Here is a 24,222-nt window from a genome sequence, read left to right as displayed (position 1 = left end):
TGCGGAGAAGGGCAACCCATCAGAGCAGCGTGGATCCCACGACGCTGCTCTTGGCATTCCGCACAAATATATCAGTCCTCATCACGTGTTAGCCAAGCGAAGGGAAAACACGTAGGGATGTTGGAAAATTCAAACACAAAACAGAAACCAGAGCGTAAATTTCTGATGTTCGCTTATTCGTCTTGTGTCCCGAATAGAAATCAATCCAGGAAATACAATAACCATTCACTATTGTCGTTTTCATTCTGGAAACGATAGGTAATGATATAAAATGGATTGCTTTCCCTCCAGTTTCTGTTTTCTTTGTATTGCACGGTGTGGGATAACATAATGATAACATAGTGAATCATGTAAAATTTTGCCACAGCAGACAGTGAAATGGATAACATCGTTTTTGTCGGAAGCCAAACTGCAGCAGAACAGAAACAGTGCTGCATACGATGAAAACACATTAGAAGGGAAACTGATACCTTGTTACATCTTACTAGCACGTGGATAACAGGGAGTAGGGCTGAACTTCTAGCCCATGGGTAGGCAAACTAAGGCCTGGGGGCCGGATCCGGCCCAATGGCCTTCTAAATCTGGCCCACGGACGGTCCAGGTATCAGCGTGTTTTTACATGAGTAGAATGTGTCATTTTATTTAAAATACATCTCTGGGTTATTTGTGGGGCATAGGAATTCGTTCATTATTATTTTTCAAAATATAGTCCGGCCCCCCACAAGGTCTGAGGGACAGTGGACCAGCCCCTTGCTGAAAAAGTTTGCTGACCCCTGTTCTAGCCCAACTCCTGAAATTATGCCAAACTGCCTGGCTCCACCCCTGGAGCTATATGTATTGGTTGAAGATCTGGAAGTGAAGCTAGCTGCTTTCATGTATGTTCTTCCACTTGATCAGGCCTCAACACCACATGGAAACAGCTGGTACCCCTGTCAGATCTTCTCTTAATGCACAGGTGGTGGTAGTGTTGCTGTTTTTTGTTTGTTTATACCCCACCTTTTTCCCTGACAGAACTCAAGGCAACTTACAGATAAAAATAGTAAAGGTAAAGGGACCCCTGACTATTAGGTCCAGTCGTGACCAACTCTGGGGTTGCGGCGCTCATCTCACTTTATTGGCTGAGGGAGCCAGTGTACAGCTTCTGGGTCATGTGGCCAGCATGACTAAGCTGCTTCTGGCGAACCAGAGCAGCGCACGGAAATGCCGTTTACCTTCCCGCCAGAGTGGTACCTATTTATCTACTCGCACTTTGACGTGCTTTCGAACTGCTAGGTTGGCAGGAGCAGGGGCCGAGCAACAGGAGCTCACCCTGTCATGGAGATTTGAACCACCGACCTTCTGATCAGCAAGTCCTAGGCTCTGTGGTTTAACCCACAGCGCCACCCGCATCCCTTCTGATAAAAATAAGAACAGCTAAAAAGAGGTGTTGCGAGTGGAGTCCGGCTGTTGCATGACTTGATCCCTCTATGCATCAACCCCTTTCTTGGAGAGCAAATGGCTGAAAGGAGGCTAAAGACTACTGAGTACCAGTAAGACAACTGGTGGTGTGAACTGGGGCTCCTTGTGTTAAGTGCCACCAAAGTCAGGTTCCTACCACCAACTTTGCAGACCAAAGCACATTCCTCAAGGGTGCAATCCAAGGACACACCGATGCCATGCGTTCAAGAAGAAGAAGAAGAGGAGGAGGAGGAGGAGTTTGGACTTGATATCCCTCCTTTCACTCTCCTTAAGGAGCCTTAAAGAGGCTAACAATCTCCTTTCCCTTCCTCCCCCACAACAAATACTCTGTGAGGCAAGTGAGGCTGAGAGATTTCAGAGAAGTGTGTCTAGCCCAAGGTCACCCAGCAGCTGCATGTGGAGGAGTGGGGAAGCGAACCCAGTTCACCAGATTACGAGCCCACTGCTCGTAACCACTACACCACACTGGATATCAAAGCATATGGTTTCCCTAAAAGAATTCTGAGAAATGTGGCTTGGCAAGGGAGCTGGGAATTTTAGATATGTGACAAGTAAACTACAGTTCCCCTGATCCTTTGGGGCAGCTGTAGTTGTTAAAGCAGTATAAATGTGCTTTAAATGTAGGATGTGGATGTGACCCGGGAGGCTGCGGTACCAGTTCAGTAGACTGGAATTTTCACAGTTTTGGTGTGTTTTTTTAATACAAATTGCTTCAGAAATGTGGAGGTCTGACTTTAAGACTGAAGAAATGAAAAACTGAAAGAAGCAAAACTGATAGGTTTCTGCGTCCTTGCACCTAAATATTCACATGCCAGAAGGCAACCAGAAGAGAATTTACGGGAGTGAAGGGGGCCTCTTTCTTTGGAGAGAAGTAGGCATCAGTCGCCAGTTTATGTTCGCCCCTGGTGAACTGATGACTCTGTTTGGGAACCCCTGGTTAGTTGCTTGCTTGGAGGTAAGAGGAAGCTGCTATTTTCATTAACTCTGCTCTGACATGGAAGGAAAGAACCCCACCTCCTATTCTCAGCAAACCATCTTCACAAGAGCTGGTCTGGAGAAACGAGGAGGGAGGGAAGAAAAAAATATGAGAAGCAGACACAGTGAAGGATTTCCTGGGCCACAGAAGTTCACTGACATTTTCCCTTTCATTGAGAGCGATCAGAAGAATGCAGCTTCTCATACTGGCTCTGGAGCGGAAATGTGGATAATGCAGGAAATTACATGCACCATTCATCTTCATTGCACCGCACCTATGAAAAGGGTATTTACCTGTGGCACTAGATTATCTCTGACTGCGTTATCGGAGGACAGCAGCTGCATTCAATTAGATTCTCAAATAATATTCCAACCCCCTCCCCTCTGCGCGCGCACACACACACCTCTTTATCCCTTCCCGAAACAGAATTTAGGACTGAAAGCCGGAGTTAATTGCAGCATGAGATCTATTCCTCTTCTGGCTCCCCATTATTCTAATACAAGACCCAGCTCCCATCAATGCTGTGGATAATAGGTTTCTATTTATGACATTTGTGATCACCCGGAAATAAATTCCCTTTGCTAAGATTGCATTGTTGGGGCGGGGGCGAAGGAGACCATCTGCAAGGAGTTGCAAGGGGTGTTTGTGCCTGTGTATTGGGGGGGGGGGGGAGTAGACAGATGATAGTGAAGCTTGCTTATTTGTTACATCTCGGGGCTTGCATATTAGAATTATTCAGAAACCTAGCCAATTAACATTTCAAATGCTTGCTCGTGCCGAATTAATTCTTGATCAGCTAAAAAACAACAACCCAGCAGTTGCAGGCACCTAATCAAAAGGCTGGGTCCTCCGCCCTCAATACATTTTGATGGCTGATACCTTGCATGTTCATGCTGTCTGCACTGCGGGGTGCAAAGGGACCCTGGTTCAGAAAGGAATATTTATCGAAAGCATCTCACGTATCAAAAGAGCTTGATTTGCCTGCTCAGTTGTGTTTTTTTAACATATATATGCTTGAAATTCTATGAGCTTCATTCTTTGTGATGCACAGTGGCACAAAAGGAATAGATAGTAACTTCACTGCTTCACACCCACCCACCCACACACACACACACCACTCTTCCCCCATTCTTCATCACACGCACAAAAATCAATTTGAATGGGAGGTATTTATTCCAGAATTCAGGTTGTAGGGGGAGGAGAGGGACTCAGTCGTACCAAACATCCAGAAGCTTTAAAGGGATTTCTCAGATGAGAAATCAGGACTTGACTGGGGTTGTCAATCAAAAGCTGGGCCACTAGGTGGCACTCTGTCACTGTCGCCCTGCTCTCGTTTGCCTCTGCAGAATGAATCATTACATAGCTATAGGTTATAGGACAAAGTTTTGACTGCCTAACAGAGGTTTTATGCAGAGGTAAGTCCGAGTGAGTTCAGTGGGGCTTACTCCCAAGCAACCTTGTGCTCAACTACAGCCTAAGAATATGCGGCGCACTGCTATTTTTTTTATTCTGAGCATGCCTGATGCACATTGTTTGACTGCTATAAATGCCACAAGAATGGCTGTTGGCCTATATCAAGGTTTCCAAAATACTCATTGACCCCCCCTTGCCGAGCTCATAAAACTGTCATCGGTCCCAACCCAAATTCTTAGGAAGGTATTATAGAACCATAGAATTGTTGTCACCATTACTAGCAATCTGAAAAGAAAAGAAGGGCGGATATTGTCCAGTGGAAGCATCTTCTTAAATGCAGAAGTTCCACATTGGCAAGGAAGGTGCACTCTGTACATTCCCTTTCTTTCAGAGGTTCGTAGTTTCCTAATTGATTTTCTCACACTTTACTGCATAAACCTTTTTCCTGCCCCTTGCCCTTTCTAAGCCCCCTTTGAACCCCCTAACTCTTCATTCGCCCCCTGTACATTCCTACCAACCCCAGGGGAGGGGTTCAGTATCAACCTGTTTCCAAAACTGTAGCCTGTCTTATTATGCGGTGGTGCCCATTGAGACGGAGAGTGGGGAGGCAAGGAGCCCAACAGTAGGCGGAGCCAGAACTGGTGATTGGCAGAGCCAGAGCCAATGACAAACAGTGCCAATGCATTCTAGGTTTGCCTTCCTCCTCCCTGCCAAGTTCTACAAGGGGCAGCACTGAGACAAAAGAGGGGGAAGGGCCACCACCGCCACCTCTTGCATTGGTGGTAAGTAGGGAGGAAGACTGGCAAGTGCCAAGTGGGGACAAACTGAGGTTGGTTTGGCAATGCCCCATTTGCCCAACCAGGTAGAAACAATGACAAGAATCAGGAGGAGTCTGGATGTCATCAAGCTTAACCCTTCTGGACTTGTGTCAGGAGTCACCAGGCAGCCCCAGCATCTCCTTTCCATGCTAGGGAACGTGCAGAGTGAGATTATGTTAGATTGAGAGTAAGTGACTGGTCCAAGGTCACCCAAGTTGTTTCATGGCTGAGTGGGGATTTGAACCCGGGTCTCCCAGGTTCTCATCTGACACTCTAACTGTTAGAATTCCTGCTCCGTGATTGAAGTCATGGGATTTTTGTCTATCATATGACGGTGTATGTTTTGACTCCACAAAGTGGGAAGTGACGGAGACAGGATGTTTGTGTTACTGTGTTCTGTGAAGTGGGACTATTGTCCTTTGTTCCTTCTCTTTGCTGTCTGATGCTGGAGAGAGACGGAGCCATGTTGCAGTGCTCCGTGAGTGTTTATATGTAAATAAAGTAGATTAGCCGAAATGCTGAGTTGCTGAGGTCTGTTACGCAAGCTGCGAAGACTCTGCGGATCCCTAAGTGTGCCAATGTCTGTTGGCATCAGTCGCTGTGATGTTCAGGCAGAAGAAAGCTTTTGAAACTCCCAAACGATCGACCAGAAGGGAGAGAACATGCCAGTCGGGCATGTGTTTCTGCCAGGGTCCTACTCCTGACACTAACCACTACTCCACACTGTCTGTGTTTCCGTACAGATATGGAACTCGTTGCCTCTTCCACTTGAAAACAAACCACGGAGAAGATTCCCGTGTGTGTCCTGTAGTATACAGTGTTGGACTCTTGCCAAGTCTGGACCATGGGCGGCAAGGTGAGCCGGGAGGCCAGCCAGTAGACAGGACCTGAGAGCCAACCAGGTCAAGAAGCAAGCTGTAAGTTGGAACTGGAGCATAAATCAAGGATAAGGACATAAAAAGAGCCCTGCTAGGCCATGTCAAAAGGCCAGTCTGGCCCAGTATTCTGTTCTTGCAGTGGCCAGTCAGGTCCCTCTTCTGGGAAGGCCACCTGCAGGCTCCCTCCACTTCGGATACTTGGCAACTGGTGCTCAGAGTCATGCTGCCTCTGACAGAGGAGGGAGAGCATTGCAGGGACATGCCAGACTTCAGGAAGACATTGTCAGCTGAACAACACTCAACTGGAGCTGCAAGCCCCCTTCTATGTCCCAGGGAGCCCAATGGCCAACCTGGGTTGACAGGCCTGAAGGTGCTTCACTGAGAAGGATGCCTCCTGCAGTTCAGAGGTCTACTGTATGGAGCACTGCATGGCAACCCGGCAGATCCTGAAGCTCCTTTTGGATGGGCCACCCAACAAAGATAGAATGTGGGGAAATACTCAAGTTTGCATGCCCCGAATCTTCTAACTTAACAGGCCCTGCTGAAATTTCCTTGCCTCAAAATCCAGGCACTCAGCTGGAGCCTATGCAAAACTTAACTACAGGTGTTTTCTTCCATTTGCAGCCTGTTTCAGAGCTGAAGGCAACCTGGTGCCAAGGATAATCAGACTGTCTTGCCGCGAGAAAGTAGGGTGCCAGAACAACTCGACCTGGCCAGCCATTGTTTTCTAAAAGGCCCATTGTTAGTGGAAAACAGAGCAAGTTGTGGGAAACAATGTGGCGGTGAGTTCGAGATGTGCTCCACTGCGGCTTGTCAGAAGCAACGTATGCAAAGGGTTAAAGCTGGTCAAAAGAAATGACCGTCCTTTCGGGGGGGGGGCGCGGAATGTTATCCTTTACAATAAACACTATTCACCTGTGAGGATTGTCTTCCCAGAGGAAGCTGGAGAGGCTCGCTCTCTGAATTGCCTGCTATTGTGTGCCATGGGGCAAAGCGTTCCAGGAGCTGCTTAACTGGAGAGAGTTTTATTTTATTTTCTGGAGATGAAGGTGTTTTGAAAGAGAAAGGACTTGATGCAACTGTGGAACAAGGGCCTGGAATTCAAAGCCGGAAGCCAGTCTGCTGAAGTCGGAAGCTGGTTGCTGCCCAGGAAGCCGCACACAGTAGATAATGTTAAAACAATAAAAGGGAGTGTCTAATCTATTGAAGTTCATGGACATTACTAACACGGCCCATTCATTTCAGTGAGAGTAGGACTTACGTAGTTGAAAATGACCCAGTGAGCTTTGTGCAGCATCTGAAAGACTTACAAATTTACCAGGGCATCAGCTATTGTGAATGTGAGACCGCGTCTCTTCCCCACGAAATCATCTCTGCCAAGGAAAGACGGTGCTGTTTCCACGACAGTCTTGGGCCAGCACACAGGTTCCGTTTTTCAAGCCCCACGACTTTGTCACAATGGGGAAATGGCTGCTTCTCGTTGTTGTTTTGCTCTCAAATCCCCTAGATTACTTTAAACACACACACATACTCGCATTCTTCTTTCTTTCCCTTTTCTTCACATCGTTGCCCCGAGTCCCTGCCTGCAGAGACGCTGGATGGGCCAGAAATCCTGCAAGTATATAGCGGACTCTGGCATTTTTACGGGCTGCGATATACAGTGGGAGTATTTTTGTTTTGTGGCCCTCCCATTTCTAAAATACCACTTGAGCCGGTCTTCAGTTGGCCAGAAGAGGGTGGAAGCTATTTCATGGGTGACGTTTTGGGTTACGACCGGCACATAACTCAAGCAAATCCACTCCTCTGCCTTCCAGTAATTATGCCTGCACAACCCTCCATTCGGCTTCCTTTATTGTCCAGTATTCCATTTACAGGCAGATAATGCTGCTTATGACTTGGGCTAGTTCTGCCAGGGGCTTGTTTTATGCCCCTTGCTTTCTGGAGCTGTGCAAAGTTTTGGTAGGAATGGAAGGGAAAGCCTTCTAAAGATTCTCTTTCCTGAAGCACTTGAGAGGTAAGGAGTCAATATTTATTTGCAGACATATATGTTATGCAAGAGGGTGGCATACAGGCATGTATTCTGCACCCTCCAAAAAAAAAATCACACAATGTTATATTCAGGTTCCTTCTTGCTAGCAAAGCTTTCTCTCCTATATCCCAACAGCCTACCCTATTTTTTACTCTTCAGCCAGGGTTGCAATATTTCAAAAAGTGAAAACCTGAAAACAAAACTTGTTGAGCTTCTGATATGGGCTGACACACACCCGGGTTTTCCGGACATTTTAGCCACTTCCTGAAAATTCCACCTGGATGCCGTTTCTGATGGATGAATCCTGGCTATGCTCCGGAAATTCCGGACATATGGCAGCCCTACTTCAGCCCATATTCATGGAAGCAGGGGGTGTCCACTAGCAAGCAGCCACCAGACATCAAAAGCCATCAAAGCAAGCACCTCCTTAGCCTAGCCTGGACACAGCATGGGCATAGGCGAACTCGGCCCTCCAGAGGTTTTGGGACTACAACTCCCATCATCCCTAACCACTGTTCCTGTTAGCTAGGGATCATGGGACTTATAGTCCCAAAAGATCTGGAGGCCAAGTTTGCCTATGCCTGGCATAGAACAATCTTTCATGGCCAGCTAAGAAGAAGCCTAGAGGTGGTTTCTCTCTCTTCACTTAGTTATTTGTTTCACATTTATTACATTTATATCCCGCTCTTCCTCCCAAATTAGTCCAGAGCGGCAAATGCACAAATGATAAAACATCTAAGCGCATCTTTAAAATATTTCCAATACAGATGAAGATGGGGGAAAGATCTCTGCTGAAAAGGCTTGTTGGAAGAGAAGTGTCTTCAGGATGTGTTGGAAACCCAACAGAGATGGTGCCTGCCTAATACTCAAGGGGAAGGAATTCCAAAGAGTAGGTACCGCAACACTGGGGTGTGATACCTACATTGTGCAGGACAAAGGTATCTGCAGGAGGCCCTCACCTGCAGAGCATAGTGATTGGTTGGGCATATAAGGAGTCAGACAATCTTGAAGGTATCCTGGTCCCTAGTTGTTCAAGGGCTTTATACACTAAAACCAGAACATCTTACGCAGCCCAACAGTGCTCCCGTTGCAGCGGTGGAGAAAACATCGGAGATATGTATGCGCGTGCAGTGGCAAGCTTTGCCTCCATTTCCCAGATTTTTGCCTGAGTGACAGAAAATCACAGCATCCTAATCTAGGCTCATCATAAACATATTAAGGGCCTGGACACGATAAATTCTGCTCCAACGAGATGCTGGTGGGGGGGGGGGGGATTTATAGAACCAAGCAATCAATGGTGGCACAAGGGTAAGATGTCCTTGGGTGCATGTCAGCTAATTTACTGCCATTACTCAGATATGTAGCTATAAAAAGGACATCAGGATGCTTTTCTATGCCTTCATAAAAGCTTAATTTATAACTTCATCTCCAGAGTCAGGCTCTGCCCGCAAACGGTTTCTGACACACGGATCTCTTTCGGAAGGAAGGCTCGCCCAGGTGCTGACAATCATCCGTTCAGTTAATGAGACAAAGGGAGAGGAATTGCCTGCAGTGACGGCAGCGTCATCTCCCCCCCCCCCCTTGTGCAAATTTATTAGGCTACTTGGGATTATTAGGGTAACTAAGTATTTTGTGGCTGTGAAGCTGCCTTAAGCTGAGTTCGTCTAGACTAGTGGTGTCTTCTCTGACTGGCAGCAGCCCTCCGGGGTCTCAGGACCTAGCGAAGAACAGCTTGCAGCCATGTCAGGCATTTTTGTACCTTCCATCTTAAACATGGGTGGAGATTTCGACCGAGGTTGCGGCATGCAGAGAAGGGAACGGTAAACATTCCCCTGCCTTGATCCTGATGAAAGAAGCCTCCACTCACTGTCACACATAAATGAGCTAAAATTTATGATGGAGGGGAAAGCTCCCATCGATTGATCCCTGCAAGCAAGGGCTACTAGCCATGATGGCTATGTTCTCCACTGCCAAAGGCAGAAATGCTTCGGAATGCCAGTTTCTTGGAACTGCAAGTCAGGAAAGGGCTGTTGCACTCAGGTCCTGCTTCCCATTGCAGAATCTGGTTGGCCACTGTGAGAACAGGGTGCTGGAGCATATTCTTTGGTTCTTATGTTCTTAGCAGGGATTCCGATGTCAAGGAGCGGATTATAAAAGGATTCCTTCTAACAAAAAAATTTCTCTTTCTTCCTATGTTTAAAGTATCATCATTGTCAGTTTCCCCCTGCAAGTTCCTTGGCCCCTGTGGGAGCGAGTTCCTTAGGTTAACTATGCGCTGCGTGAAGAAGTCTTTCCTTTTCTCTGCCCTGAATCTTCCAACATTCAGCTTCCTAGGATTTCCACGAGTTCTAGCGTTAAACCACAACGGGGCAGTTTGTCCTCCTAGGGAGTCTTCCAGCTCCAAACCCTCTCTGGGAAAAAGAAACAGGAACTGCACGCCAAGCAGGCAAATCGTGTGTGTGTTTATGCAAAGGCATTTTCCCACCCCCTGCACACACACGCATTTGATTATTTATTCCATGCAAATTTGCATGCAAAATTCCAAATGCCTGTCTTCCTTCAGAAGTATTATGCACTTCTTAATTGCAAGAGAAATGAAGTCGGCTTCTCCCTTCTGCCTTTGCAAGACGCGGAGCTCGTCGTCGGTACTCAATAAATAATCAAGGTTTGTTTTTTCTTCAAAACCTTCCTTGCCACTTTTGCTAATGATCCATGATGTTTGCGATAAACAAGCCATTTCCCTCCGAGAAGCTTCAATCAGCTTCTTGTCTCCTGGGAGCCTTTCTCTCTCTCTCTCTCTCTCCTTCTGTTTCTCTTATCGCCAACTATGGTGTCTTATCAGTTCCTAGTGCTGTGAGCAGACTAAGCCAAGCTTAGCTCAGCCTCTTCTGGAAAAATGAGTACTGAACATGGGCAGGTGTTGATGGAGACTCAACTTGGAAGTATGTTAGGCATCTGATGGGAGCAGCAGAAAGTGGTGGGGAGTGTGTAAGCATCAGAGGAGAACTTAAGGAGAATTCTTGTGGGTTTGGGCCACCAAAAAGGTCGAGAGAAAGGGAGAAAATGAGAATCATTGGGTAGTGTTTAACTGTGTTCTACACAGATTAGACCCATTGACATTAACAGACATCACTTATTCATAGGCAACAGTCTACTCAAAGTATGGCTACAGAACTTTAGAGTTGGACAGGATCTTGGGCGTCAGCAGGTCCAACCTGTCTGTTCAAATTGGTGGGCGGGTGTGTGTTCCTGCATCCATCTTTGTTGCTGGAGGCCCAGGTAGCCTTAGTGGCTAGGAGTGCCTTTTACCAGCTGTGGCTGGTATGCCTATAGCAGTCCTTGGACAGGGTTAGTCTGACCACAGTAAGCCATGCATTGTTAACCTCAAGACTTGCAACACACTCTATGTGGAACTCCCCTTTGGGCCTGGTTTGGAGGCTCCAGCTGCTGCAAAATACAGTGGTACCTCGGGTTTAGGACTTAATTCGTTCTGGGGGTCCATTCTTAACCTGAAACTGTTCTTAATCTGAAGCACCACTTTAGCTAATGGGGCCTTCCACTGCTGCCACACCGCTGCTGCATGATTTCTGTTCTCATCCTGAAGCCAAGTTCTTAACCCAAGGTACTATTTCTGGGTTAGCAGAGTCTGTAACCTGAAGCGTCTGTAACCTGAGGTACCTCTGTACTGTGGATAGAGTGTTGATGGGGACAGACTATTGATAGCTGGTGCTCAAAAGCTTGCACTGGGTGCCCATATGCTACCAGGTCAGGGTCAAGGTTATTGTAATAATTTGCAAGGCCCTAAAGTTGTTAGGTCAAGGAGACCTCAGGTACTGCCTGAACCTTTAAATCCTTGCCCAATCAGTGAAGTCACTCTCAGTGATCCCCCTGGCTCGGATGCACGGCTCATATTCACCAGGAGCTGTGTGTTCAGTGTTGTGAGCCCAGTTTTATGGAACTCCCAGTTGAGGTCAGACAGGCCCTCTTCCTGTTGACCTTCCAGGACCTACAGAAGGCTTCTTTATTCCTGCAGGCATTTCAAATGAATTCTGGTTTCCTGGTTTTAACTAATTGCACTGAGTTTCTTTGCACACCGCCTAGAGACATTTGTAATTAAGCACTTAGAAATTGCTGAAATCAATCTTGAATGAAGAAATATTGAAACTACAAAATGTTGTAATATACAGCTACTGACTCACGCCTGTGTGCATGAACCCTGAATTGCCCATGGGGATGGAGCTTAGCAGACTCCCTGCGACCTTTTAGTTTCCTGCTATTCTCCTTTTATTCCTATGCTTCCCAGAGCAAGGAGACATGTGGTCAATGGCTCCCAGTTGCAAAAAAAAACCCCAAGTGAACTGAATCTCTCCAAAATGGAGATTTTAAAGCCTGCACCTTTGCTAACCCGGAGATTACGTGGTCCTTTTTGTAAGGAAACCAAGTTCTTTTCCTTTTAAGTCATTTGGAACCTTTTTCATCTTCATTTTACTGCCAATGGAGACTTGCTTACTGTAACTTCTGGAAAATCCGTGAATAAAACATTCACTTATTTGCAAAGTTAAGAGCCTGTGATTTCTTCTAGCCTAAGTATTTTTGTAGGCAACATTTGTTTAAGGATGGATGAAGGCAGATGCAAATCTAAGCCCCCCCACCAGTATTGCACATAACAAAAAATATTATTTTAGTTGCCTTTGTGGCAAAAAAAAAAAAAAGCCCCCCCCCTCCAAATCTCCTTCCGTGATATCTTTCTGCCTTGTCAGCTTTGGTAATTGAGAATTCAACAGCAAAAAGCAATGTAACGAGCCTTCAGTTTTTACTGTCAGCCTGGCTGTCCACATATTTCAACTTTATGAGGCATATTCTTGCAGCGAGACAAATTGTATACAAGGCCCTCATTCCGCCAATATTTCCTTGGCTTGACATTTCATCTTCTCCACAGGAGTGGGAGCCGAGTCACGATGCCAAGCTGAGGATGACGCCCAGATGAAAGGAGGAGGAGGCTTCTGCTGGACCACATCTGGGAAGGACAAAAGAGCAAGGGAAGCAGACCCGACTTGATGTTGGAGCACCTGCTTGGTGTGCAGAAGGCCTCAGGTTCAATCTCTGGCATCTTCAGGAAAAGCTGCTGGAGACTCCCTATGTTCCTGTGTCTTAAGAGGAGGGCCACAGCTCAGTGGTAGAGCATCTGCTTTGCATGCAGAAGGCCACAGGTTCAACCCCCATCATCTCTGGTTAGGGCTGGGGCAGATCCCCTGCCTGAAACCCTGGAGAGCCACAGCCAATTAGTGTACTGAGCCAGAGGGACCATCTAAGGTAGCATCCTATGTTCCTATCAGCCCAAGGCAGCATGAACAGCCATTATGGGTGATGGAGGTGGTAGTCTATTATCATCTGGAGGGCCACAGGTTCCCCTTCCTCTGCTCTAGGAAAACTAGGTGCTGACCAAGGATCAGTGGTCTGACTCAGTGTAAGGCAGCTTCCTATGTTCCTATATAAACACCTTCAAACTGGGTGAGCCAAGTCAGAAGTTGAGATCAAAAGGTGCAACAAAATGCAATGTGGTTGGCTGCAACTCCCATCTTCCCCAGCCACCTTAGCCTATGTTCAGGGGAGTTGTAGTCCAGCAACATCTGGGGACCCAAGGGGATGAATTCTTATTAGGACTGCTTTGTGTGCAGAAGGCCCAGGTTTAATCCCTGGCATCGCCAGGTTAGGGCCAGGAGAGACCCCTGTCTGAAACCCTGGAGAGCCGTTGCCACTCAGTGTAGACAGTCCTGAGCTAAATGGACCGATGGTCTGGGCTCAGCAGAAGGCAGCTTCCGATGCAATGTTGGCGAGGATGGTACAGGAGTAGTTGGGAAACAAGAAAATGTAAGAAAACTGAAATAACTGAACAAGACTGCGCTACGACAACAACAAAAAAAGAGATCACAAGCTGTTTCCCAACAGCTTGGATTTCACGCTGAGAGATGTAGTTAAACGGGGCCGCTTTCCCTATCGGTGGGCGATGCTGTGCGCCCACCTTAAGAATACAAGGCATGGATCAGAGATAAGAAAATGTGCTCAGTGGGAGGTAACCGGCTTCTGCTGGGCATCCTAAATCCATTTAGGCCTTTAGGTGGGACCGTGATATTAGTGTAATCTCTCTGGTTTCCCTGCAAACGGCCTTCTGACACGGCACTTTGGTCTCTACTTAATGAAACGAGAAAGGCAACCCAACTGCGCCCCCCTTTCGCAGAAAGCACCAGGCTCCCCACCGTTACCACCTTACAAAAGGCACCGCAGTTTTCTGGCAAATTAACCACAGCCCAGAAATAATTAACCCCACCGCGGTGAGGATTTTTACAATGGCTATATATCAAGCTCAGCTAACTTAGGCCCCCTCAGATAATTGCTTCGATCTCAATTGTTTCCCCCACAAACGCAGAGAGCCCCCCCCCCTTCTTTCTACCAACCGTTGTAAAATCAGCTGTTGTTTATGTGCCATGCAGGGTGACTTTAGAAGATGTATGTTGAATGCCGCATCTCAGTACGCCGTCCCTTTAGGGAGGGACAGCTGCTCAGCAGTAAAGCACATGCATTGCATACAGAAGGGCCCGAGTTTGATTCACGGCATCTTCAAAAGGATCAGGAAGCAGATGATGGAGTCCCTATTTCTGCCTGAGAGCCTAAAGTGCTGCTGTCAGGCACTGGAAGCAATACTGGGCTAGATAGGGACAGCTAAAGGGTGCTCACATTTCCGATTTAGAGTGCAATGAAGTCGTGTGGAGTTGTTCCAGTGCGTTAACAGCTTTCTCCCCAGCTGTTCACATCCACAGGACTTCATTAGTGTCATATTCATATCTGTCTGTGTATGCACAGGGCAGGCTTGTCTTTACCCTTATGCGAGGGTGTTTGCACCTTGGCTGGAGACAAAATAGGAATAGCTGGAGGACTCCAACTGGTGTGAAACTGGTTTGAGAAACAAAGCATCCAACAGCAGTATTTTAAAGCAAAGCACAGGCTACATAAGCATTTGGGAGAATGTCGTGCAGACACAGGTTAAAAACCCAGAAATGGAAACTCTGCGAGTGTGAACACTGCCCAAGCCTGCCTTGGTATAAAGTGGCTCCCTGTGTTCTTTTAGCATAAGGGTGGGGGCTTTCCCAGGCAAATTAATAGGTGCTGCCCCATTTCACAGACACTTCTCAGCCAGACAAAAGCACTCAAGGAAGCAGAACAGAGGGGAAGGAGTGTGGCCTGGGGAGAATGCCAAGGGCCAGGTAGAGAGGTCCATAGGGCCACATTTGTTCCCAGGGCCTGAGGTTCCTTACTAACCTTGCTAACATTTAGGAGGCAAATAAGAGGCTTGAATGAAGAAGGCGTGCATCAGCCTAGCCATAGGGAGCTACTAGGAATTGTGTGTTTAAGTCATTTCAGTGTATCTACTCTGAACAGGAAGGGACGCAGGTGGCGCTGTGGGTTAAACCACAGAGCCTAGGACTTGCCAATCAGAAGGTCGGCGGTTTGAATCCCCACAACGGGGTGAGATCCCGTTGCTCAGTCCCTGCTCCTGCCAACCTAGCAGTTAGAAAGCACGTCAAAGTGCAAGTAGATAAATAGGTACTGCTCCGGCGGGAAGGTAAATGGCGTTTCTGTGCGCTACTCTGGTTCGCCAGAAGCGGCTTAGTCATGCTGGCCACATGACCCTGAAGCTGTACGCCGGCTCCCTCGGCCAATAAAGCGAGATGAGCGCCGCAACCCCAGAGTCGGCCACGACTGGACCTAATGGTCAGGGGTCCCTTTACCTTTACCTTACTCTGAGCAGAACTTAGTTGGAGACAACCTTCTGCAGTTTCCTTGGGCCTGCCTCCCCAGTTACATTCCCTGCCTGTCTCGCTGCTGAGTTGCCCTTCCCTTCCTGCCAACAGGCTCTTATATGGCCACAGCGAGGGAATGGACACATACCGCAGCCAGCTTCCACTGCGTCTCTCCAAACCTCTACGCTCCAGTGTTTACTTCCAGCTGAGCCAAGGCTGGAGAAATGCAAGGACGTGCCACACCCTTGCTGCCTTCCTGTTTCTAAACTATGGCTGGGTGACCAGCTATCTGGATGCTGACGCAACAGGGTTTTGGGTTTGTTTGTTTTTGCACTGTTATGTACTGCGTTGAATAGGATCCAAATTGCAGCAGTCTGATTGGTCCTAGAACAATAGGATCCAGAATGCAGTAGTCTGATTGGTCCACAGGAGCCACCCAATCTAACTCCAGGTGGAAGTGAAGCCACAACCTGATTGGCCTACAGGAGAATCCTGGAATTAGCCAATCACATGGCACCCATTGTATAAATAATGTATATAAAGCAGATATTTCAGGGGAACTTGCATTCCTCACTACTATGAGCTGCATAAAGAGCATGAAATTCACACTCGACTCCAAGTATATTTCATGCACTATGGAGGCAGGGTTAGACTACATGACCACCAAGTTCCCTTCTAATGCTGCGGTTCAATGCTATAAGGCCTTTAAAAGATTGAGCTTTTGAAGTTGAGCCTTTAAAAGTTTGCTGGATTAGCCGTCTATCTGCTGTCCCTGAAAGGTCGCTCCAACTTGCTGTAGATCTTCCCCTTCTTCTGACTACATTCCGCTTCCCACTGCCAGATCTCTCCTCAAAACCCATCCCATCCCCATCAATAGTGTCTTAGTTTGCACTGCACTGCCCCACTTTACCTTCCTAATCCACTGTGCAGCTACAGGTTGCAACTGAAGCCGTCCAACGCAGGGCATGGCCGAAACAGTTAAAATTGCTTTTAAGCAAAAATTAAAACCAAATGCCACAAAGGAAAAACTAATATAGGAATAATCTTCATCAGACTTAATTAGCAACTCAGGCTGTTACCAAGACACACAATTAAATCTATAGGTAAAACGACAAGCCAATACAATTTGTGCACAGAGCTTTAATCTGCAAGCGAGTGCACAAATCTATAAGGAGGAAAAACAATCATTAATTTTAATAATGCCTAGAATTACTATGTGCCAAGATGAGTTTTCAGCATCAAGACAACAGCTTCACCTCTTGGGAGGCATCAAAGAAGAATTAAACTTTCTTTCCTTAAATATGAATGGGGAGAGCCAGCTTGTCTGGATCCTTAAAATGCAGCGGATGTTCGCACCAGGTAACGGAATATCGTACACACTCGCAGCAATGTCTCTCTCAGTGGACTAAACTGGTTATTTCCATATCCATCTTTTCAATCTGTGTCCGGTTGCACAATACCATTTGGGGCTTAAGATAAACCTGTTTAGATTTTCTTCTTCTCCTTCTTCTTCTAACGGATGCATTGCATCAAGGGATGCTTTTGTTCCTGGAAGTTTATGGCTGTCTAAAACTTTGTAAGCTGAGAAACGGGGCCAGTGTCTCCAGCAGAGTTGTCAGCGAATCGATTTCTATGCACTTTCAAAGTATGTAGTGTTATTGTTATGATTTGGGGGGGGGGCGCCAGTCAGTCTGGATGGAACCCTGGGTTCCCTTCCAAACCTTCAACCTATGAGAAGAGAAGACTCCCTGGAAAAGACCCTGATGCTGGGAAAGATGGAGGTCACAAGGAGAAGGGGATGACAGAAGATGAGATGGTTGGACAGTGTTCTCGAAGCTACAAACATGAGTCTGACCAAACTGCAGGAGGCAGTGGAAGACAGGAATACCGGGCATGCTCTGGTCCATGGGGTCACGAAGAATCGGACACGACTAAGCGACTAAACAACAACAACAACAAAATACCTGTGGGGGCAGAATATGTAAGAGGAAGCCTGCCAAACTAGTCCCTTTGTCAAGGAAGTGGCAAAGAAAGGGGGGAAGACATTCCACCCCATTGTGCTCACCCGGCTAGAGGCCATGCAATCCTAAGTAGGGAAAAGAACAATAGCCAGAGTTGGTGGTCGTGTGTGTGTGTGTGTGTGTGTGTGTGTGTGTGAGAGAGAGAGAGAGAGAGAGAGAGAGAGAGAGAGATGAAAAGCTAAATACTAGAAACTGCAGGCAGAGAGCAATGCTTTTTGCTCCGTGCTGGATCTGTTGAGGTATTAAGACTGAGAGCCCCTCCATCCGATGCTCAGCTTGTATATACAGTCATACCTCGGGTTACAGATGCTTTGGGTTGCGCGATTTCAGGTTGTGCACCGCGCAGAACCCAGAAGTACCAGAATGGGTTACTTTTGGGTTTCGGCACTTGTGCATGCACAGAAGCACTAAATCACACTTTGCGCGTGCACAGAAGCGCTGAATTGCAACCGCACGTGCACAGACGCAGCGCTGCGGGTTGCGAACATGCTTCCCTCATGGATCACGTTCATTACCCGAGAGCCCACTGTATGTGGAAATAAAATCATAGGCCTTAAAGACACCACACCTTCTGCTAACTTGCATTTCAAGGAAACCAAACCCTGGGTGATGCGATTGAGATCCCTTGTGCCTCTCACTGCTTAGAGGGTGGGGTGGCATGTAACAATATATTTCAGGAATCCCCCTCCGTGGCACCCACCACAGATGCCACACCATCTCAATTTATTTTCTTTTTTTAATTGTTTAGTGTTTTGTTTTTAATTATTTCCCCATGAGTGGTGTTGGGCTGGTTAGAAGGCAGAATGCAGGCATCCACACCCTGGGCTGTTCCTGAGGTCCTGCTCAAATGCTGACACCCACATATGAGCAGTCAGCAGTGTTGGAGGCAGGGTGGGCACACCAGGTGAGCAGAGAAGGAGGGCACTCTCTTGCTTCCTGCTATGCATTTTTAAAACTAATATTATCATTGATTTTTATTGCACATGTTTTATTTTTTAAAATTGGGGGGGGGGGAATAACCCTCAGCTTACATTGACAATACATTTAAACATCAACACATCCATCTTAGTTTACACATATAGATCAATATATACCATCTAAATGTCCAATTATGTATCCAAGAGTTGGTGTTTATATAAAACGTGCTCAGTTGTAACAAGAGTGTTAATGTCATCAAACCATTGCAAAAGAGATAGCAGATATTTATCCTTTCAGGCTCAAATAATAAGTCTCTTAGTGATCAGTAGGGCCCACAGCATCCGTTCTTGTTGTCCCACCATTAATCTCCATGTGAGAAATACGATTTAAAACTACACAAACATCTGAAAATTTCAAGGATCTTGCCAATACAAAATTGATACGGATGACAACTTCTGATGAAAAAGAAGTATCACTGGACCTGCTCACATCCTGTGTCTCAGAGAGGTATTTACAGTTTTACACCTCCAGCACCTACCTGAATTGGACAGGGCTTCCTGCTATACATAACAGGATAGATCTAAGTAAAATGTAACATCTGATCCAGCATACCAGCCCATAGATAAAGAAGAAATCCACCATTTTATGTACCAACTGCCGTGCTGTCTACAGCACTTGAAAAGCATTTTAATAAAAACAGAGACATTGGATTCTTCTCTCATTATACATGATATAGCTATTTTTAGCCATCTTACCCCTTGCTTTTTACTGTAAGACCAATTGCAGTCGTTAACAGTCGTCAACAGGTTTACCACACCTATCAGCCAATCACCCATTCCAACCACCTTTCTGAGTAATACCCCTCCCCACCCTCTCACTATATATAAGGGTCTGGTGACTTCAGTTTCAGTGTATCTGAAGAAGTGTGCATGCACACGAAAGCTCATACCAATAACAAACTTAGTTGGTCTCTAAGGTGCTACTGGAAGGATTTTTTTATTATTATTTTGTTTCGGCTATGGCAGACCAACACGGCTACCTACCTGTAACTAGAATGATGTTATTCATTTATGCATAAAATCTTAACACACGGTTCCTCCCAAAGGATCCCAGGGTAGCAAACACATAAATGATAAGACAATGCAATTAAAACATTAAAGAACGAATTTTACATATAAAAACAATTGCACAGCAGATGAAGACTGGGATAAAGATCTATCCCAAAAGATTTGTCACAAGAGGAAGGTCTTCTAATAGAGCTTCTGAAATGACAAGAGGGCCGGTACCTCTCTAATATATAACATGAGAGCATTCTATAAGGCAGTTGCCAGCATGCTGAAGACCTAATCCCTACACTGTATGGAACGAAAGTCTTGACAAGATGGTATCTGCAGGAGGCCCTCTCCTGCAGAGCGCAGTGATCAGTTGGGCATAAAATGCATGAGACAATCTTTTACTCTAATTTGCATATGATTGTTTTCCAGAAAACCCACATCACTGCCTTCACTTAGGGCTTTCGAAACCAGCACTTTGAATTGCGATTAGAAATAACCAAGCCATCATTGCAGCTGCTACAAAGGTGGCGATGGGGGAGCAGAGACGTATGAGCCCTATAATCCCACCACTGTAAGAAGTGTGGCTGAAGCATTCAGAAGCGACTGAAGTTTCTGAATGGTCTTTAAAGGCAACCCATGCATAGCACATTACAATAATCGAGAAAGGAATGAGGCACAGATCACTGTAACCAGGTAGGAAGGTTACACTGTTTTGACCTTGTCTCCTAATATCAAACATTAACGGGTGAGCATTTGTTGCTTTCTGATGCCTAGTGGAAAGCCAGCAACATTCAGGCAACTGATCTCAATGCCTTTGCGCAAGCCGCAACACTGTTCACCCTTACCTGCCGCCGTCTTCTGAACTTCTCGAAAGCCTCCTGCATGCTCTCAGTATCTGTTCTTTTCTCCTTCCCTTCATCATCAGATCCCTCAAGAGTTACTGTGAAAGCACAGTAATTGTTCTTCCTTCCCGATGCCATCATTCTTTCGTACCTTCCGTACAAAGAAGTTCAAATGGTCATTTGCCAGAAATTCACATTTTAATTCCACCGCAACCAAGTTTTGGAAGACTACTTCCTAGAGTGGTCCACCTCATAAGGAAACGAGAACATAGGAAGGGCTCTGCTGGATCAAACCAAAGGCCCATCTAGTCCTGTTTCAGAATGTCAACCAGATGTCTATGGGAAGCTCACAAGCAGGTCCTGAGAGCAAGAGCATTCTCCCCACCTGCCATTCCCAGTGACTAATATTCAGAGGTATTCAAGCAACCCCTGATTTGCAGGGGGGTTGCATTCCAGGTCATTGCAACCCCACGATGGTGGAGTGTGTATAAGCTTGCTCTGAAAGTTACACCCCCTTTTTATGCCTTTTTCTTTGATGTGTTGAAATAAACTTCTAAGTTTTTCCACCGAGAAATTACTCTGCCTGTAATTTAAGTGAGATATTCACCTCTAAATGCCAACTTTCCCTACTTCATTTTGTCCAGTGGGACCAATGTTGGATGTATGAATTAGTGTACATGTTTAGGTGGACAAAGACTACTGCATTGGATTCTGTATATTTAAGCATTAGGCACCATCTTTTTCACCTGGATATGAAAGGCAGTCAAGACCCTAATGATCTTTAAAGCATCTGTGGGTTTTAATGAAATCACTACTACATAGTGTAGTAATTCAATAACTATGTAACTATGATGTATTACAGTATTTTAATATTTTTTTAGAAGCTGCCCAGAGTGGCTGGGGAAGCCCAGCCAGATGGGTGGGGTATAAATAAATAAATAAATAAATAAATTATTATTATTATTATTATTATTATTATTATTATTATTATTATTCCACTTCTGGGTTTGTGACAATGCGCACATGCACCGTTGTGGGTGCTTTGAACGTGCACGGAATGGTAATGGCCTGTACTACCTCGGACAGTGGAGGGAGATCACGTTTGTTTTTGGGTAGTGCTGAATGAGAAATTTGACTCCGTGTGCAGTTTAAGGTGAAACAACCTAATTCACACTTTCCAAAACAATACGCAAACTGAAACACAGCCAACCTTCAAAATTCACGCTTCTCTCCAGCCAAGTAATGGGCACAAAAATGTACACACCGGGGTAAAGTGTTCATAAAAATGCTTATATTAATGAAAACAACATATAAAAATACATCCCATTAGGAAAAATCACTTTGCGTGAATATACACATTAGGGGAAATTACATACTAACGTGTATATTAGGAAAAATTCACACTAAAATGCTGATGAATTTTCATGAGGACTTTAAAAAAAAGTAACTTGCAAATTGATGCAGAAATGGGGAAGACTCATATTTAGACTGGCAAAGTGAGACACCAAAATGAACAGATTTGCCCTCTCCTACTTTGCGGGGGGGGGGGACCTCTGGGAAGGAAGAGCCATAATCTGAATCCTATTGAAATGACTCCATGATTGGAGCAGAAGTGAAGTCCTTCGCTGCTTGTTAATATGGGAACAAATGACTACCGCTTTCGAAAAGACAGGCAGGGAAGCACTTAAATCTGTCCTAGCCTCATTACACAGATAATTAAAATTTCGCTCAGTAGTGCACAAGACCAATAACCTAGTCTATTAAAATATTTGTAAAAATGTCACTGTGTGTGTTCTTCCAAGATTTTAACTGCTTTCTCCAAATGTCTGGCTGGATTACCAAGTAGGCATGAAAGTTGAGCTGCCTTAACAGAGTGGATATGCTGGGACAAGGGAGAGGAAACTGACTGGGCCCCTCCAATTTTTATTTTTATTTTTAATTATTTATTTTTCTCTCTCTTTCTTTCTCAGTAAAAGTGAGTCTCAAGTCATTTCATTTACAGAGATGTAACAAAAAACAAAAGGGACACGGGTGACGCTGTGGGTTAAACCACTGAGCCTAGGGCTTGCCAATCAGAAGGTAGGTGGTTCAAATCCCCGTGACGGGATGAGCTCCCGTTGCTCAGTCCCTGCTGCTGCCAACCTAGCAGTTCAAAAGCACGTCAAAGTGCAAGTAAGATAAATAGGTACCGCTCTGGCGGGGAGGTAAACGGTGTTTCTGTGCGCTACTCTGGTTCGCCAGAAGCGGCTTGGTCATGCTGGCCACATGACCTGGAAGCTGTACGCCGGCTCCCTCGGCCAATAAAGCGAGATGAGTGCCGCAACCCCAGAGTCGGTCACGACTGGACCTAATGGTCAGGGGTCCCTTTACCTTTAACAAAAAAAACAAGCAAACAATTTTCAAGCTGATTGCTAAACAAGAAACAAACCAGCTCCCGTGCTCCATGGTTCTGGCTGATGTTCGCAAAGGTGCTTGCAAGTGCTTCCCCAACTCACAACCCAGCCTTTCTGCCCTCAAAACTGGAGACTCCCCAACCACATCCCTCACTGGCCCTAAGTCCCACCTTAGTCTTTTTTGCCTGCCTGCAACATGTCCTTCAACTCTGATACTGCCTCTTGGTTGCTGGATGCAGGGTAAAGAGGAGTCTGCGAGTGTGCATAGAAGCTAGTCAATGGATTACTGCAATGCATTATATGTGGGGCTGCCTCTGGAAACAGTTCAGAAACTTCAGCTGGTGCAAAATTTGACAGCCAGGTTGCTCACCGGAACAAGAGAGTTTGAGCATATAACGCTGATACCAGCCCAACTGCACTGGCTGCCAATTAGTTCCCGAGCCCAATTGAAACTGCTGGTGCTGACCTATTAAGTCTTACACGGCTCAGGACCTCAGGTCTCTCCCTATACAAACTGACCCGGCCCCTGTGCTTATCGTCCAAGGTTCTTCTCTATGTCTCCCACTCTCCATGAGAAGTGTCAGAGGGTGACAACATGAGAGCAGGCCTAGTTGGTGGTGGCTCCCCATCTGTGGAATGCCCTCCCCAGAAAGGCTCTCCTGGGAGGATCATTACATGGATTTAGGTGGCAGGCAAAAACATTCCTCTTTACCCAACCATTCAACCATCAAATAATCTATGGCTTGCTAAATGGGGGGGCAGGGGGGCAGTTATTACCATTATTTTATCATTATGATGCACAAATTATCTTCTTCACTGGACTTGATATTAGCCCAAAGGCTGAGAAATTGTCTTCTTAATGTTGTACATCACCCTAGGATCTTTGGATAAAGTGCTGTACATAAATCGAATAAATAAATAATAGCCTGCTATATAATGGTCATATTTACATTTATTGCCCCAACCACTTTTACCTCTAGTCTCACCCATCACTGACATGCGGACCTTAGAAGGTTGCCCAGAAGAGAATGTGGCACTCATGCTGCAAAAAAAAGTCTTCCCACTCCTGATTACTCCCAGCATCAATGTGGTGCTCTGATATTTACAGCGCAACCACCAGAGATGTCCAGAAGGCAGAGGAGGTCAAGGAAATAAGTGAATGTAAGGCAAGTGATGTATAGGTTTGACTTGTTCTTTATCCTTTTTTCTTTTTTCTGTTTTTTGATGGTGTATTGTTTTTTCTGTTTTCTTCTTCTTCTTTATTTTGACTGTTATTTAATCTTTAAAACTTTAATAAAAATTTATTTTTAAAAAAAGAGATGTCCAGAAGGCAGTAGTGCGGTTACTAGCCCACCAAGACTCAGGTGACACAAGGCACCAATTGTGTTCCAATTGCTCTTATATACAATGGTGCCTCGGGTTAAGTACTTAATTCATTCCGGAGGTCCGTTCTTAACCCGAAACTGTTCTTAACCTGAAGCACCACTTTAGCTAATGCTGTGCGATTTCCGTTCTCATCCTGAAGCAAAGTTCTTAACCCGAGGTACTATTTCTGGGTTAGCGGAGTCTGTAACCTGAAGCGTATGTAATCCAAGGTACCACTGTAGTTGCTACTCACTCTG

General features: G+C 45.9%; 1 protein-coding gene across 2 annotated transcripts in view; it reads right to left on the bottom strand.

The window, feature by feature from the left end:
- Positions 1-24,222, bottom strand: part of TTLL10 (tubulin tyrosine ligase like 10) — a 197,881-nt gene that overhangs the window by 171,129 nt on the left and 2,530 nt on the right. For both annotated transcript variants that reach the window (XM_081870836.1, XM_081870838.1), the window contains exon 2: positions 20,211-20,358. In XM_081870836.1, coding sequence (XP_081726962.1) covers positions 20,211-20,348 — 138 coding nt within the window. In that variant the 5' untranslated portion in view covers positions 20,349-20,358. The remainder of the gene's footprint in view (positions 1-20,210; positions 20,359-24,222) is intronic.

The sequence above is a fragment of the Podarcis erhardii genome (genome assembly GCF_964252035.2).
Source record: "Podarcis erhardii genome assembly, chromosome: 7".
Taxonomy (NCBI): domain Eukaryota; kingdom Metazoa; phylum Chordata; class Lepidosauria; order Squamata; family Lacertidae; genus Podarcis; species Podarcis erhardii.
Note: the sequence above shows the minus strand (reverse complement) of the source record. Positions and strands in the feature narration are given on the sequence as shown.